This window comes from Python bivittatus, unplaced genomic scaffold, assembly GCF_059951505.1.
Source record: "Python bivittatus isolate LINGU-HERP-01145 unplaced genomic scaffold, Pbiv_v1 ctg000070_np1212, whole genome shotgun sequence".
Classification (NCBI taxonomy): domain Eukaryota; kingdom Metazoa; phylum Chordata; class Lepidosauria; order Squamata; family Pythonidae; genus Python; species Python bivittatus.
Window position 1 is genome coordinate 14923239 of NW_028277034.1, and position 19623 is coordinate 14942861.

General features: G+C 33.3%; 1 protein-coding gene across 1 annotated transcript in view; it reads left to right on the forward strand.

The window, feature by feature from the left end:
* SPOCK3 (SPARC (osteonectin), cwcv and kazal like domains proteoglycan 3) overlaps positions 1 to 19060 on the forward strand; it is a 160935-nt gene extending 141875 nt beyond the window's left edge. Inside the window, exons 7-11 of the mRNA XM_088132536.1 lie at positions 4438 to 4554; positions 10648 to 10869; positions 12555 to 12617; positions 15297 to 15434; positions 17227 to 19060. Coding sequence (XP_087988662.1) covers positions 4438 to 4554; positions 10648 to 10869; positions 12555 to 12617; positions 15297 to 15434; positions 17227 to 17381 — 695 coding nt within the window. The 3' untranslated portion in view covers positions 17382 to 19060. The remainder of the gene's footprint in view (positions 1 to 4437; positions 4555 to 10647; positions 10870 to 12554; positions 12618 to 15296; positions 15435 to 17226) is intronic.
* The last annotated feature ends 563 nt before the right edge of the window (positions 19061 to 19623 follow it).

Here is a 19623-nt window from a genome sequence, read left to right on the forward strand (position 1 = left end):
TGCAGCAAAGGTAATTAGCTTCCATTACTGCCTGAGGCAACCAAGATGTCAGGTAGCAATCCATCATCCTCCCAATGAGTATATCTTGACTGTTGAAGAGGGAAGTGGGAAAGAACCACTCCATAGACAGCAACAGAAACTATCTCATTTTTTCTTCCTAGTTTTGGAACTCCTAGGAATTGTTTTCATAGAAAGTTGAAATAAAGCTGATAGAATGCAAAGTCAATAAGGACTTTGAAGAGTAAAACACATTCCTCAAGAAAAAGAGATTCTGCTAACTAGGAGAGGAAATGGAAATAATAGATGAGAGTGAAATGCAAAAACAGATCAGCCTGAGGCTTACCATGTCTATAAAGTAACACTGGAAACTAGATTTGAAATAAGTCTTCTGTCATAAGTCAAGTGGGCAGCCACACAAATCAAATAAATCAATAAGGAAGTAAAATTTTTAAAAAGAACTGCCATCTATATTCAATAAAACATATGTAAAACACTTCCTATTATAAATTAATAATAGGTTAATAAGAGCTAGGAAGTTATGAAATATTACTAATCAATACTAATGTGATTAGTAAGGTAGCCTACCTCACTTGAAGTCTTCTTGATGGGTGATATTATGGAAACTGCAGTTTACCATACCTAGAAGGCACTAATTTATAGAAAACTCTATAAATTATCAAAGTTAAAAGTTATGCTGTGATGGAAGAATTCTGCATTTTTTTTTCAACTGTTTTTATTCAAACTGATGAAAAAAAATTTTTTTTCTTGTTGTCTAAAGTGAAATAAAACAAAACAAAACAATGAAATGAATTATTAAGGCTGAAACACCTTCCATCAGTTCTCCAGGGCAAGAGTTATGCAGAATTTCACAACAATCACTTTTTTAAACTATTTATTTACGTGTACTTTTCAGAGTGACATACTGAATGTTGGATGACTTTATGAAATAAATTAAATAACCCCTAATCTTTAATGTTATTTATTCACTTAGACTCCCTTTACATATGATAGTATCTATGTGGAACTCTGTTAACATTCTGTGGCAAAGACACACAGGAATTCTGATAATACAAAATGGGGCCAAATACTTTTGGAATGACATTTATCTCCATAACTCTCCAGCTACCTTTGCTGTTCATATATACCAGTGTTGTCCAAACTTGGCCACTTTAAGATGAGTGGACTTCAACTCATGGCTGGCTGGGGAATTCTGGGAATTGAAGTCCACTCATCTTAAAGTGGCCAAGTTTGGACAACACTGATATATACTAATGGGAAGCATCTTTGGACATTTCTCAGCAATATAATACTTTTAAAAACACCACTATCATTGTAATGGTTGTGATGTTCTTTTATCTAGTTCTAATTTAGGTCTATTCTCATCTATCTGTCTTTTTGGGGCGGCAAAGTCTTTCTTGTTTGTTTTTCTGCTCTCAGCATAAAAAATGCATATACATGCTTTCTGCCTTTAACAGAAATGGTAGAGATAAAATTTTAAAAAAAAACACCCCCCCAAAAATTTAACATGGAATATTTTCTGGCTCAGATAGCATCTTTGCTTTAAAATTTCCAGGGCAACAACTCACTACTGATTGTGACTGTGATTGATTATGAACTACATGGTACAGGCTTATTAAAAATCTTATCACTTTAGTATGTAGCATGGAGACCACATGGCTGAATACTATTTCACTTAAATGCATCCCTATTATAGAAAATGTTACAGCACAAGGAGGCTAGGTAAAAAGTCTTTGTGTGAGCCTTTTGTTAAGTTTCTCTTCCATATGTTTATCAGTTCCAAATACTCTCAAAGGGGTATTTGATAATTAGTTTTCTGTGTGGATTAGAAAGTGGCACACTCTTCAAAGAACAATTCCATTTCATTTGTATAGTTGGACTCTGAAAACCATTACACTTGCCCTCGGGATGCAATTATCTGTTTTCTGCAGTTTTGTTAATGCAATGTATATAATGTAATCTCAGTGTGCTGTGTAGAATTTTGCCAGATTATTTGACAACTAGTATAGCTAGATGTTTTGAACAGAATCACTCAAGGACATGCTTTCTGTTTAAGGTACATGCTTTTTCAGCTATGATGTATCTAAAATTGTGTACCTATTGCATGCTAAGCTTCATTTGCGGAACTTTTTTTGAGACTACATTCAAGTTCTTGTGATTAATATGAAGCACTTTATATTATGCAGGCCAAATACTGATCTTGTAACCTACAATGCTTTGTTAGATGCATATTTTATATGAACATGCTTCGATGTTTCCATTGTATGAAATAATACAATTAGCTTTTGCAATGAAAATTAAAGCAGTAAAGGAAAATACGCTAATTAGCATTTCCAAAAATTCTGATTCTAATCAGTATATTACTGTATATTCAAATGCCAACTCCAAATTGTAGCATTTACTTAATGTGAAAGCAAATGTAGCAGTTGGTTCCATTTTGAATGTATACATTATGAAAATAATTTATAGCACACGTATGATACCCTCCCCCCCCCCCAGTTAAATATATTGATTTTTATGTACCTAGTCAGCTTCTAGACTTTTAAGATGGTCAACTAAAATAATCTTTGACCTGGGAACTTTATTTATCCATACTAATTCTTTTAATGGCTCCTAGAATTGATTGTAAGAGCACAAGTTCCTGCAGTAGTATTACACAAAAGGGAAAGCACTTCTTGGCAGGTTCCTGAGTGGATTCATCTGATTTAATATGCATTTTTTTTTATTACTGTCTAACCTTCCACAACCTTTCCTGTCTGTCTTTTGTCATTAAAGATTCATCTGCCCACCTGTTGGGGGAAATATCAGTCTGAATTACCTCATCTTGACCTATTTTAAATCAATGCAGACCAATATGTAGTATATAATTTCAGTAGCATGCCTTCATGAAGAGAAAAAGATATTTCATTTTAAGGAGAAAACTAAGCTCTGCAATTTAGAATACCTAGCTACCTTGCTAGATGTAATCCTTAGTATGCTGCAAGTGTGATCTGACATTCTGGCAGTAGCAGAATCCGAGAACTTAATTGAATTATTTACTATCAGATATTAGTAATCTGTATGGCTATAATTATGCCATGTGGATTCAGTAGTGGCAATATTGTTTTTCCCTTAGAGTACGGATGCTCTAAATAGTCACATAATCTATTCCGAGCTTGTCAAGTTTGCCTTTGTAACCAGGTCAACTATGCAGATACTAGCCATAGTTAGTTGCTCTGTACATTCAATATAATGTTATGTTTTTTCATTTTATCTTCTTGTGTTCCTCGTGTCTAAAGCAAACAGTAAGTTGTCACAGAACTGGAGGACAACAGTATTGCTATACTGTCTCCCTTCTTCCAAATAAAGCTATTCTAAGATACTCCTCATTGTTTTTGGATGGTTTATTTTTTCTCTGAGGTGTTATGAGGTTTGTTTTTCTTACACCCTGCATATATTTCCACCAATTTAGCTCAGTACTCTTTTACAACTGGAAATGGTTAACTGCTAAGCACACAGGATAGCTGCAGAAGCTTAGCTAGAGCCAGCAAGAAGAGAGCACAGGTCTGCCATGCTCAGTGGCTTCTTGATAGATGAGTTAACTTATAAAATATTTCTTGTATGTGAAAAAAACTGATTGAAGCCCACTGTTATATATTATTCTAGCTTTCAAATTATAAAAATGTTGTATTGTGTTTAATACATCAATGTCATCTCTTCATCTCTTTATAATGTTCCAAGTATACAAAGGGTTACCAGGTTGACACCCATCAAGGTACTTATTAGACCTCCTTTGCTTTACCATGATTTTAGTAGCACATGCATGTAGACCATGACTGCTGCTTATTTATATCATTTGCAAGAGTAGAGCTAACTATAGCCAGAGAGATGCAGTACTTTTGCTCTGATTTAGATGGATATCTAAAAAATCATGTATAGGTTAAAAAGTGTATCTCTCTCTCTCTCTCTCTCTCCCCCTCCCTCTCCCTCTCCCTCTCTCTCATAAAACTTGAATCCATTGAAACTAAAAAGGAGAGTTGGTAGACAAAAAGACTTTTTCTCCCAAAATAGCACAAAGTTAAATTGTTGAATTCACTGTCAGCGGTTGTACTCAATGGCTGTGAGCTTTCCAAATACATCCAGTTGGCCACTGTGTGACACAGAAATCTGAATGAGATAGAAACGTAGACAGATTCAGTAAGACTCTTCTTATGGGCTTATTTTGTAATTATGTATTTAATTTAGAAAGGTATAACTGCAAATAAGATTTTTCAAAGGCCTTATATAAATTACATTTCTTAAAAAATTATAGAAAAAGAAAAGGAATGGAACTCATAACAAAATGATTGCACATAGCTACTTTCCATTTATTTACAGTATGAAAGATTTAATTTTTAGGCCACCTGTGGAGATTAAAGAGAGTTTTATTTTGCTTTTCAGCATGTGGTGACCTGGAGTTCAGAGAGGTTGCAAGTAGATTGCGAGACTGGTTCAAGGCTCTTCATGAAAGTGGAATTCAGAAGAGGACTAGAATTTTGCAAAGGCCTGAAAGAAGCAGTAAGCACTTAACAATTTTTAATATCTCTCTGGAAGAATCTCTATTTTTAAAAGGAGTTTTATTTTTCATTAAGCTTCAAACTCTGTTTCTAAGCTGCTTTCTTAAGCATTAAGAATTAAGATGTCTTTCATAAATTCATGTTCTTAGAGTGCTGCCTTCCAGAAAACAGAAACATGGTTATGTATGGAACAATACTAATACAATACACCAAGAGTTATCAACAAGTTCTGCAGCCTTATAAATGTGAATGAATGAATGAATGAATGAATGAATGAATGAATGAATGAATGAATTGCTAGGCCTTTTCAAGTTACCATACAGTGTAACTGCTCTAATTAAGGTATTATTAATTAATTAATGTGTATCTATTAAAGCAGAATGTCCATTAATTCTGAATGGGATTTTATGTATGCATATACATTTTATGCATATTGTACACATGCATAAAATAGGAAAGGGATTTTGCATATGATAATTTTACACATTTTACACATACATAAAATGGAAATGGGATTTTACACAAGCATAATCATTTATATTCTACAAAGATCATCTGATTCTTCCACTTCCAATTTTTGAAGTATGGAATTGTATTGGGTAGAATTGATTTCACTGATGAATGTTGCTCTGCTGTCAGACAGCACTGGATAAAACTGAATGTGATTCAGTGGAGTGAAGTGGCAGATAGGCAATCAATAGCATATGGTAGCTTACAGCTGTTAATAAATGGTGCTATCATAACAGAGAAATAAATAACATCAAAATTAGCAGACTGTAACCATCTCTAGGCTTTGTTTAAAACAGAGGTTACGAACAGTGAAATATTTGACAGTGGTTTCCTACTGAGGCAAGTTAGGAAACCTACAGAGAAAACCTCTCAGGCAGATGAGATTTTGCAAGGATTAAAACTGGACTCTTTAATAACACAACAAGCCATTTCCTGTCTGTTGTTTAATAGGTTTTGCCTACTGTTGACTGCCTACCTTACTAAAGTCACTATTTATATTTTTAGATGTTCTGAATATTTGCTCATGTCTGTTTAATTTCAGCTCCTTATTGGCACAAATTTGCATTAGTTATAAATCCTATTATTTTAATTAAGTGTATAATTTCTTTGTGTGATTACTTATAATACAATGGTGTATATATAATTTATGCATCAATGTATTATAATCCAGCAATGTCAGCAGTAGTCTTAAAAAAAGCAACTGGGATACACAAGATCCAGGTATATATTCTTCTACGGGGAGGACAAGGAATATTTGAACATGACACCAAGTGGTAGAACTGAGCAGACTATTTCTCTAATTCCTGTCCCCAGATGAAATAAGTTATCTTAAGTTATCTTCACATCTCTCACTATTTAAAAATAACTATGACTCTCTCTCTCTTTTTTTAACAAACTATATTATATGGAATGGGTTTCAAAACAATGTTTTGATTCTGGCCCTTTTGTGGATTGCTACATTGTAATGATGAAGAAGATTGCTATGAGTTATATTAATTAAATCCCCCCAAAAATCATCCACAATGGTGATAAGTCATATATGAGGAATTAAACTAAATATTCTCCACTAGAGAAGGAAACATCAACCCACTCCAGTATTCTTCCAGGAAAACCAGGTGGACGTTTACAACCATGACAGTGTCAATATACTGGAAGAACGAGCTACGGGGGAAGAGCAGAGGGCAGATCCAAATGGCACTTCTGCTTATGTGACCAGATTAAAGGTGCAAGGATGTACAACTTATGATGTGCACAGAAGCAAAAGGAAAGTTTGATGTTGCAGAAATATGTATATAATTAGTACATGGAATATCAGAACCACAAACTAAGGGAAATTTCATGTTGTCAGAGCAGAAATATCAAGGCTGAACATTGATATACTGGGAACCAGCAAAGCGAACTGAAGTGGATTGGAATGAGTCATTTCACCTCAGAGGAACATCAGATCTTCTACTGCATGCAACAAAACCATAGCAGAAATGGAGTACTGATCCTTGCGGTATCAAAATCAGTGCTCAGATATAACCCAAAATGATAGAATTAACTCGATTTGAATGCAAGGCTATAGGATTATGGTAATGCAAGTGTATGCTGTAACCACAGACATATAATTTAGTATCTGGAATAATGACAAAATTTGATCTTGGTGTAGAAAATGAAACACAAAACAGACTAATGATATAAATATAGAAAAATCAAAGGCAATAAAAAAGTGGCCCATAGACGACAAGGAGGACATATACAATTACAGGTAATACTAGCATGACCTTACAGCAACAGTTATTATCAGACAGTCCTGATGAAATTATGTCCCTCAAGTGGTAAAGAAGTGACTGATCAACTGAACAACAATATCTTGGATCAAGACTTAGTCATACTTGGAGCACATCCATTTAAACTGGTGAGGTTTAAATTAGGATAATGTAAGTTCCATTGATTTCCACTGATCTGGATCCAAACCATTGAATATAACAGAAACTAAATCTGCTTGCATTTTAATAGCCTGTTGTGTTTCATGGCAATAATAATGCAACTCATTCTGGGAATTGTATTGAATATCTGCATTTAAAATTGAAGTTATGCTAAATGATAAAAAACTAAGTGAAGTACAGTGAAAATCTTTTTCTCTTTTACTAAGTTTGGTATTGTCTGATTTAGAAAAGGCTTTGTAAGAGTTGATGATATTTTACATAATGTAGATATCCTTTCTTCTGCTCATCTCTATTTCTGTTTTTTTTTCCTGCTAAGTTTCTGTACTTTTGATTTAGTATTATGTATTGTACTATAATATGTTGTGAGAATCTATTTATCACAGCAGAAAATCTCAGTATAAAGTATATCATATTTCCATGCAAGCATCCTTTTGAAACACTACAAATTGACGTCAACTTGGTCAAAACCAGTTATTTTATATATAGTTATAATTTTTTACACTTGAATTTCAAATATGTTTTGGTTTAATTTTATGTATTTTTTCCTGATAAAAGTAAGAGCTTCACACATACATGCCTTAATTATTGTTCTTTCGTTTATTTTTGCTCCTTAATCACTGGCTAAACAGTGTTGAGTAGTGAATCATTTTGTCTCTGTCAGAAATGGAAGGCTGAGTTTAAGACAAGTGACTTGCTTAAAGCTATCTAGTATTTTGTGCTGTTCTGAGAACTTAATCAAGTCCTTCCTGGCTCATGTGCTTAACCACTGTGGCACATCCTGTGTCTACAACAGTGATCAGGGTATCAGACTTTTATCACAGATTTAATATCTGTTCTTCAATTCATCAGCTACTTAATCCTCTGCTACTCAGTCTCTCTGCTCATCAGTATTTAATCCCAGCTTCTTTCCTCAAAGTCCCATAAGGAATTAATCTCTCATGTGTCAATATATCTGGAAAAGATATACACTTCTAGACTGAGATTGTAAATAGTTCTAATCTAGTATGTTTATCTATTAGAAAATGGAGAAACTGTCATTCCAAAATTGTTAATGTAGAGTAAGGTCATGATTTTGCTCTGTCGATGTAAAATAGTAAATGTCTTTTTTAAAAAAATATTTATTTATTCAGCTTTGAAAAGAAAGGAGAAAGAAGTAGAGTCACCTGTTTATTATACTTGAAATGTTATTGTTTACCATTATCTGTATAAACAAAAAAATAATATTTGAAGATATATTTTAGTTTTCTTATAATGTATCACCCATGATTAGTAATAGTACAAATGTCAAGGTCTAAAAAGTGCAAAGGTATTTATAGCAATATGTGGAATTTTGTATTTTCGGTGGAATTTAATTTAATAGCAGGAAGAAAACAAAATTAATGAGCTGTTGTATGTACAAAATTGGTAAAAGGCCATATTTTGTAACTAGCCCATGGTTGTTCCCGCTCCTCCCTCCATGAGAAGTTTCAAAAACAGCACAAAAACAAGAATAGTTTAAATTGGGCTCATGAAGGCCTTTTCCAGAGAGAAGTCTGTGTATTTTAATTTGCATTAGTTTACGAAATACTTTCTTTTTTTAACTTTCTAATACTCAGCTTGCCTTTTCAAATGATTAGTTCAATAACGCTTTTCATCCTGAAGAAAATATCTGTACTAATATAATCCAGAGCAACACAGTGTAAACTGAACATGGGAAAAGATGGAGGAAGTACTGTACAAAAACTTTACACATTCTTTTGTGACATTCAGCAGAATTTCTTATTAAAATTATATTTCATATTTGTTGTATTTATCCTGTGGTTAACATTGATTTTAAATTCATATAGGGATAAAGGTGATTTTCAAAAACCACATAAGTTCAGATGTTGAAGCTCTTCTTAAAATATTTTTATTAAAGTTTTACACAGATAAAAGCTAATACAGAACTAAAAAGGATATACAACCAAAAAAGAAAAAAGAGAAAGGAAAAAAGAAAAGGGGAAAAAGAGAAAGACATATAAAAAGTGACTCCCCCTCACTCCAAAGAAGTATAAACATTTACAATAACTTAGCAGCTTCTCTAGCATTACAGAAAAAAAAGACTCTTCCCATTTCTAATCCCTTAACAATAGCCAAATTATAAAAAATTCATCAATCTTGCTCAGCAAAAGCATTAAGAGTATCAGTAATAATAACCTATATGTTTTAACCTTAAACAAATTAGTCCATTTTGCATTTGACCTATAGCTTTCTCTAATAAGTAAAACATAAAAGATTTATCTGCATAGGCAAGAAGGATAATGCCTATGGCATTAACAACATATATATATATATATATATATGTTGTTAATGCCATAGGCATTATCCTTCTTGCCTATGCAGATAAATCTTTTATGTTTTACTTATTAGAGAAAGCTATAGGTCAAATGCAAAATGGACTAATTTGTTTAAATTATATATAACATATATATATATATTATACACATACACACACATACATACATACACACACATACATACACACACACACATACATACACACACATATATATACACATATATACACACACACACACACACACTAAATCAAATAGGGAATCTGTGCTGTATTTTCTTACTAAAAGTAAAACTCTTTTATTTCAACCTTATATATGTTTTCCTGGGCTACGTATGTAAGGAGATTTTTTTTCTTTTGTCATGTACTATAATACACTTGGACTAATACAACCCAAGGGTGACTGTATGCCTTACAATAATTTTCCTAAACTGATTTTTTTCTTGGTGTAAAAAGTTTAAAACAAGAAAATAAAAATATTGATCTTTGATACAGTAAACCTAAATAAATAAATAAATAAATAAATAAATAAATAAATAAATAAATAAAATGCTATTATTAACCCTTAAAGCCCTGTGTGACTTGAGTTACTTACAGGACCATCTCCTCCAGAGGTAATCTGTCCATCTGCTCCAATTCACCCATGCAGTGATCCTGCAAGTACTCTTACCTTGGGCAGTAAGGAGGCCTAGAATCTGGAATCTGGAAGCAGGCCTTTTTAAAAGTGGCCCAATTCCTCTGGAACATCTTACACAGAAATACCCAGTCCTGATGATTCATACATTATTAATCTTTTATAGAATGGTAAAAACCTGCAGAACATTTCGTAGGTGAAGATCATGCTGTGTAGGTCCATTTTTATCAGTTTTTTTTTAATGAATTAGTTTTAATTGCAATTTGTGTTATTAATTTTGATGTTGCCAGTTACTGGGTTTGTTTTAAATACCAGTTAAAATATTTATTTGTCTTGTTAGGTGCCTAGAGTGTTTGAAGTAGATACATGATCAATTTGGGAAATAAATAAATAAATAAATAATAAAATACTAAGTAATGGTAAAGTTACCAGATCTACTCTGCAAAAATTCCAGGTGGATGGCAGCAAACCACTAGAACAAAGAACTAGTGTTGCTGCTATTTGATAGTCCTTCCGAATTTTGCAGCATCTGTTAGCCTTGCTGAATGTTGTTAGCATAGAGCTGATCAAGTCACATTGATTATTAATTATAGTTATATGGTATAAAACTGTTTCTGTGAGAAAGGACACCATTAGTTCTGTTGATCTGCGTGTCAGCCTCTGCCTTTATTAGTGAATCAATTGTTTTGTGTCTTTGCCTCTTAGGATTTGATACCAGCATTTTACCAATTTGCAAGGAGTCTCTTGGCTGGATGTTTAACAGGCTTGATACAAACTATGACCTACTTTTGGACCAATCAGAACTTGCAAGCATATATCTTGACAAGAATGAGCAGTGCACCAAGGCATTCTTCAATTCTTGTGACACTTACAAGGACAGTTTAATATCCAACAATGAATGGTGCTACTGTTTCCAAAGGCAGCAAGGTGGGCAATTGAAATAACATTCAAACAATTAAAAGCTGTGGAAAAATAGAAGAAAGATGCCTTATGGCAGTTTAACTTTTCTGGTGGTTTTGGAAATACAGTGCAAGAACAACAACAAACAGAAAAAATGTGTTAAATCCACACACATACAAGTATTGTCTTATCCTAGATCCATTGCAACAGTATAAGGACAAATTCCAAAAGGGTTACTCAGAGAGTTAAACAGAAAAGTGGTTTGGTGTTCAATAAGGTCAAACCTCAAGATGCTCTAGGTGCCTTCTTATTCAGCTTGTGAACATTAATATATATAGATACAGATACAGATATAGATGGTATAGATAGTCTTGAGATGGTAGGAAGATGGAATATAAAGTTAATTAATTAATTAATTAATTAATTAAGCCAGACCATGGCAGAGCCATGTGAATATATTGAATTATCATCCTTTATTTGGCTGGTGCTTGTCAAGCTATCTACCAGGTTATCCAAGAATTCTAGGATATTCTCAAGTCGATTGTTACTCCCAAGGCACTTTTTATTTTGCAAGTGAACACTTTGTCACTTGTCCGTTGTCTGATTCAACCCACCAATATCACCATCCGTATGGTGCAGTAGTGACTCTTAGGCAGAGGATCCTGGGTTAGGAAATGGGTTCTGGATCATGTCTTGCGCTAGAGAGCTTGACGGACTTCCTTGTCCCATCCCTGAGGATTTATTCTTGGAAAAGACAGTGGAAGTCATGTTCAGAGGAGGCAAAATCTAGTCAAACACTAGTTTCAGTGAGTAACTCTCTCAATGGAAGTCAGAAGCATTTGTATTTTCTCCATGGGATACAGATATGTGACTAATGTTTTACTTCTGCAGAATTTCACTGGCAATTTCAGTGAAATAGGTATGCTATGCTATTATACAACACTGGTTCTGGAATACTTTAAAGTGTCAGTTATTATATAGTGTGTATTTTGGTCAGGTTAAACACTGGTATGTTTTAAAGCTCCCTTGGTTGTTTTTGAAATAGCGTATAGCTTAGTTAAGCAAATGTACGTACACATACTGTCACACACATGTTAATGCATAAAAGGTCAACAAGGGAAATAAAATTTACTTGAGTAAACGGAATTATTTTTTTTAGAATCTAAATTTTACTCAGTACATTCATTTTTGTGAGATTTATTAGTGGAATATGTAATGCTATTCCTGAATTTTCCTTTGTAAAAACTGAACAAATTCAAGGAAGTTAGGCCTATTGGATGATGTGTATTTTTTATAATAATTATATCCAAAGCCATATATCTTTAGATATTAGAAGTGATATGTGAATAGCTGAGCAAGCCTGTAATTGTCATGCTTTGTTTAAAACAGCCCTCTCCAAACCAATGGTTCCAGATGTATTGGACTTCAATTCCCGATATAACTGTTTGAAGTTTAATACATATGGAGAGATCCAAACTGGCAAAGGTTGTCATATGAAGTTCCTGTACACATCTGGATAAGCAGAGGCAGAATCAGACCTTTAGTCCAGTGTAGCAAAATTCTTGCAAACAAGCTTAATGACTAGCTTCTGGATAAGAAGGTGTAATGAAAATCAGATATTTTAAAATCTTTGAAGGAAACTTATAGATTGAGTGAATCCTTCTTCAGTTGTCATGCTTGGCTAAATTTTAATAGGCCTTATGTTGTTCTAGATCCACCTTGCCAGACATTGCTCAGCAACATTCACAAACAACAAGGGGGAAAGAAGTTTTTAGGTAAGTTATATGTTACTATTTGAAGCTTTTATTGCTTACATAAATAATCCTAGTGAAACTGCAACAAAAAATTAACATGAGTCCTAAAACAATAGACCAAAATTCTAGTAACAGAATGCATAAAGGTTTTGAAAGCTATTAACATTAGTTTTATTATCAGTTTGAAGATAATACTGCTATTTTATAGCACTGCTAGAATGATTCTTTCTACTCTTACAACACTAAACTAGATAATACAAAAATAAAATAACACTTTTGTGAGTAATTCTTTATTGCATGTCAGTATTTGCAAAGCTATGCTAATTAATGGATATAATCTTTTTATTTTGTTGAAAATTGAAACTATAGCTTACAATATTTTGTATAGCTGTAACATGGAATAAGAGGGTTATACTTTTGAAGGGGTATCAAATGCTACAGTGTGTAGGCCAGAGAGGCAGTGACATCACTGAAATGGGCTGGGTGTAATTGTGGAGTATTTGTTTTGTGAGGATTGAAATATATGTTTATTTTTGGTGTGTTAAGTCTAAAGGAAAGCTTATGTATCTTCTATGGTTTTAGTTTGTTTTTGTTTTTCCCCCCAAATGGTAGAAATTATGCAATTCTCATAATTTGCCATCAAAATTTGGCAGCACAATTTCTGGAGATTGAGGATACAGAATGGCTATATATAGCATAAAGTTCGTATTTGAATGTACTAAAAAATAGATTTTAGGAAATGTTCCAAAGAACATTAATCTAGTTTGCTGTGACATTCTTTCTTCATCCTCAGAATACCTGGTTTTGATAGGTGACAGATATTTTAAAAATAAAATTCTTAGAAGGAGAATAGAATTTTCTTGCCGCTTAAGACATATTTGGATAGTAGAAGCAAATCATGTTTATAAACATTCCTTTTTTAAAATTGCTATATTGCAGAATTCTTACTGAGTTGAATTCCAGCCATATTGGGATAATACATTTGTTACTTCAACTCATAAGAAAATAGGCTGTAGGCTTTCAAAGACCTGAGAGATATTCATGAGCCAAAAACTGAGAAGGACTCCAAGTGATCCATGCTGAAATCCTAGATCTGAATTTAATCATATCATTAAAACAAAATGTGAAAAGAGATTGCAAGCATTAAGATTAAGCTTTTCCTGATACTGTGATCATTTAAGTTTAGCATTCTTACTAGGTCTGCTGGGTTGAAGAAACAAACAATATTTATTTTTCATTTTTGAAAATATAAAAACTAGCTGTTATTGTTTCATCAGTTAAAAAAAATAGTTTTTCATCTCTATATAAAGAAATTACATACACGTGTGCACACACACACACAAACTGATATAGCCAGATAGTTCATTCAGTTTCTTTCTTTAAAACAAATCCAAAAGACTCTATATTTTATCTAAGAATTGGACTGAGGTGCTTCAGAGATGAATTTCAGGATTCTGGTGGTATCTTTCTTCAACATAGAATACTGCTATTAAACAGGTAAATTCAGTATTCACTGAATCATGCAACATGATAAGAAAAAGAAAAATCAATACTAGGGCAATACTTTTATTATATTAACTTAAACAAATACTGTATTGTAGAACCTTTAACAACAACTGTCACACACATACATGCACACACATATGTTATGGAAATCTTAATACTACAAAGCAATTAGCTAAATTTTGCAGCTTTACTTCATTATAATATCTGATAGCAATTCTTAAAGGTCCTGTTAGGTTATATTTTAAATGTAGCTTTTTGAACTGTTTAGTGATCTTTAATATTGCTTTTAATATCTTATTAAAATGTTTATTTTAATGCTTGTATGTGCTTGGTTTGTTTTACAAAATGATATAGACTGCCTTGGTGGCTTTCAAAAATGCAACATAAAATGCTCAGATAAATAAAGTGCCTTAAACTGATCACCATCTTTCAAGCTACAGTAATATATCTCCTACTGTTGTGGGAGTAGGGAGGAGAAGAGAGACTCGTATTTGTTTTCTTAAGGTTCTTGGAACCATCTATGAAGAAAGTCTTCCCGCTTCCTCCTTTGCTCATTACTCTGTGTCTGTGTACATACACACACACACAAAGGACACTCATACATAGAGGGTATATGAAAAGTCACAATATGTTTTATTAATTTTTTTCAGAGAAAATGCCACTTTACTTAGAAATGTTCAAAGGTCATGCATCAAACAAGTAGGGAAGTGTTTAGAAGAAAAGGGCAACCAAGTAAACATTTAATGTAGTTTATATAGTAAATTGTCTGTGGGGCCTGACTTTGTCTATGGGGCTGACATTTGATACCTATAATAAATAAATACACACACACACACACACACAGAGCACAACTGAAATCAATAGGACCAATCAGCCACCCCTTGATTTGACTATTCCAATGTTTGGCTTTGTATTAACTTTCCAATTGTCAAGATGATTGCCTCTTCTTGAATAGTCAATTTTATTTACTCTGGAGTGAGTTGCAGTTTCTTTTGTTATCCCTAAACTATGCTAGTTTTTGTTTTGCACAGCAATCTTGACTTGATATTTAAAACAAATTTAGGAGTAAGAATGCTTATACTAAAGTAGATATTTCTGAAAAGTTGTAAGCTTCTTCACAAGATGCTTCACTGGAGTCAGAATATAAAAGCTGCAAAACATTGCAAAATATTCATGTTTTCATGTCTTGTTCAGGGCAATATATTCCTTTATGTGATGAAGATGGCTACTATAAGCCAACTCAATGTCATGGAACTGCAGGTCAGTGCTGGTGTGTTGATCGATATGGCAATGAGGTAACAGGTTCCCGAACACATGGTGCTGCAGATTGTGGTAAGTCTCCAAAATCTTCCTTTTTTCCATTAAAAATGTGTGTCTATTCCAGCAATGTAACTACTAATCTTAAAGGTTTATAATCTAAATTAGATTTTCCCAACTTGAGGTTCTCCACATATATTAACTACAGCTTCTATCTCTACCACCTTATGTTCCATAGGGGTGATGGAAAGATACCAAGTTGGGAAAGGCTGATTTGGGGACTAATTTGGAAAGGATTTGGGGATTGAAAATTGAACATAGTCCCTCAGTTGTGACAATCAAAGAAGATATTGGACTCACATTTCCCCATCCATCTTAATCTTTCTCTAGGGCCATTAACTTTTCTTATAAATAGTGAACTAATAAAGTATTGTTATGTTGAATTGGTTTTATGAGTAGATTGCAATCAATGCTATCATAATTATAGATCCATTAAATCATTGAGGACAGTTTATATCACCTTACTTTTGCGTGCCTTCATAAGAAGAAGCCATTGCTTTCTGCTTATAATAATTAAACTTAATTTTGTTAAATTTCTCTTGTATTTGAACGGCAGAATATATTATATAAATCTGTTATTCTCCATTTAGTAGATGGGCAAAGAATTAAGCATATGTTTTTCAAATTACTGTTTTGTCATATTTAGGCACAGAGGAAAGATGAGGGGAATATTTTAGTCAAATACAGCAACCTTAGGCTGCAACTTAATGTCATTCTGTGGACAGTAGAGAGGCTATAAACTCCCTATAATATTACAGGTCAACCTGTAATATTATTAGAGAGCCTTAACTGGAAGGAATAAAAATGTAAGGGCCGAATAGCTCATCTGCAAACCATGCTTTTCTTCTCCAGACAATACCATCATATATATATACGTATATATACAACAGCCATGCAACTCTTATGAATATATTCAGGAGTGGCTGTGGTTTTTCATTTCAGTGTAGACTGAAATGTCAGCATGTACTTCTCTGATGATCTGTCAAAATAGTATTACTGGTGTATGTGGAAAGACTTGTGAAAAGATTCACAGCTCCTGCTTGAAGAGCAAGTGTAGTCAGGAAGACCTTTGCACAGATTAATCTAGTGCATCAGTTGTGCCCATTTCTAGATTGAGAGGTCCTTAGAAAGTCACTCATGCCCTAGTCACCTCAACACTTGACCGCTGCAACATGCTGCACATGGGGCTGCCCTTGAAGACTATTTGGAAACTACAAGTAGTCCAGATTATGGCAGCACAGGATGTGATTTGCATACCACAGTATGTCCATGTGTCATTGCTACTTTGTAAGTTGCAGTGGTTGCCAGCTAGCTTCTGTATGCAATTCAAGGTGAGGGTTATCACCTATAAAGCCCTTCACAGCCTAGGGCCTGGTTATTTGAGGGACCACCTAACTCCAATTGTTTTTGCTTTCTGGAACAGTAACCCCCCAGAAATCTGTAAAGAACTCACCCTGAGGGTGTTCAATAAATGCTTGAAAACATGGCTTTGTTCTGAGGCCTGGAGACAGGTTGGTTGCTGAGGCCTTGGTGATTTTAAGGATTGTTCTGTTGTTGTTTTGGGGGGGCATTGTGTTGTGTTATTGTGGGTATTCATGATCAATTTCTTTTGTTTTTGTTTTTAATTGTTTGTGACTTTTAAAATGTAAGCCAGCCAGGGTTGAGTCAAAATCCAAGAAAACAAACAAACGAACAAACAAATAAATAAATATAATCAATGAATCAATCAAACCTGTAGGCACACTTAACACGAAGTAACATAACTATATATATTACATGCTTATGTATTTTCCTCTTTACTATATAGATTTAGAGACATCAGGGGATTTTGCCAGTGGTGATTTCCATGAATGGACAGATGATGAGGATGATGATATCATGAATGATGAAGATGAAATAGAAGATGATGATGAGGATGAGGGTGATGATGATGAGGATGGTGACCATGAGGGATATATTTGATTTTCTTAGCTGTGACTAAATTGTCTCTAAAATTTACAAGATGCCACCCCAGAAAATTCTTCTATCTTCAAAGGTCAAATGGATTCAAATCTACATGTATATTTTGTATGATTATTTGAAACACTGCAGCTGGAGTCATAGACATTCTTTGTTTAAATAAAAATCATTATATTATGTGTTGTTTTTATATGCCACTCAGCAGAAGAAAATGCACTGGAGTGTAGCCTTAAGAAAAAAATAGTTGTTTGTGTGAGATAGTAAAAAACAAACAACCCCCCAGATAACTTTAAGGACAACTGCTCTTTGAGAATCTATATGTACGTAAAGGCACACTTCCAGCAGGCCAGTCCTCTATCATAAAGCAACTAAACTCTTAATCATGATGTAGAACATATGGCCTTTTTTCAGAATGTGTATGGGCAAGAGAAGGAAACTTTAATCAAGAATATAACATGTCATCAGCTTATTATATACTAGAGCACCAGAGAAACTATAAGAGGAGAAAAAGTGCCAGGTACTCCTTTTCTGTTTCAAACTGTTATGTTTTCAACTTCCAATTTACTAGGATCCTGAAATGATATGCATTCATTCTCTGAAGCTTAACTCCTAGTGACTACATGGACATGTCCATGTTGTTTTGGGGGAACAAAATGGAAATGGTCTGCCATGGGCTTCTAGGATTTTTTTTTAATTTCCCAGCCTAATATACTGCTATAATATTCCCCCTTTCATAAATTAACCAGGGCTAACCTGCTTAGCCTTTCTGAGATCAACTAGAAATATATTCAGTAAACCCCAACATAGACTGAGCAGTTTTAAAGTTTGATTTTGTTCTTTTCTCCTGTCCATGTCAAAATCATGCAAGCTCGTTATGCGTGAAATTAGCTTGACAATTTTATATTTATTTCTGAAACTTCCTAATCATAAAATTAGTTTCAGATGATTTTGTGGGAAAACCTTTGCATAAAGTTTGTGTTTCTATGTTATTGTAGCTAATAATAATGACACTTGTCTGGAGAAATGCTTTTTGAACTGTGGCTTTTTTATTTTTAAATGATCCTTATATTTCTCTCCTAATTTGTCCCTTTTCTGCTACTAGTTCAAAACTTTAGAGGAGCTATTGTAAGGTGCCTTGCAAAATTGAAATAGAAAGATTTATAGCATGCATACTGATATAAAATTATGCCAAGCATTCCCAAATTCCAAATTTTATATCACTATAAGTCCTGCTGGTGTTATGGAGAATTTGTTTTTTTTTTTTTCTCTCCTCTGCCCCAATTTTTACATAATTACCATATAGAATGCATTATAATTCTTAAGTAGAGTTGCATTCACAATTTGACTATAGACAAAATTATTTTAATCACACTATTTATGTTAGCATGTTAATTGTGCAAACATTTTGAAACTCCACTACCTGCATTCATATCAAAATTGTGGCTTCATGCCATAATGAAATTGAAAGACTCTGTAATTATGCAAGCAGTTGTTTAATTTCAACTGTGCATTATTGTTTTCCCTAATTTTTAATCTGCAATTAATTGAAATAAAATTTCTTTGCATTTGATTATATAGATTTAATATTAAATTTAATGATTATCTTATGTAACATTAAAAATCCTGCAGTTTTTCTTTTTATGTTTATGTATAGTTTACAAAATAAAGACTCTTGTAACCAATTTTTATTCAGAATGCTGTAATGTTTCTTATAGGATGAAGGTAACAGACACTCTTAGCACTAATTTGCTATTGAGCAATATTGGAATAGTTGAACTAGATGAAGAAAGCACTACACCAAGCAGTAACATTTGCATCTCCAATATACTTTAATGTGATTTTCAACAAAGGCTTTATTTTATAAAATGCATATAACCAGCTATTTCCTTATGGAAAATTTCCTGTGCTCATTTGTTATTTGGTAAGATTCTAGCTGATTGTGAGGCTAATTAAAATATCCAATCTGCAGTATTACATATCCAATCTAATCTCTTACTAAGTCAAATGCCCTCACTGCTTTACCACATCATTGGCCTAATAGTAATGACTATTCATTTTGGAAAAGGAACATTTTCAATCCAGTTTTATTGTGCTGAAAGCTATTATTGTGTAAGTATGGAAGAAGTTTCTGTTGTTGTTAATTAGGGTTTCATAAAGCAAGGCTTGAAATGGACACTTTTCTACCATCCAGCAGAAATGCCTTTGACTATGCTTTAGTTACTCTCCTACATCAAAGGAGAGAACA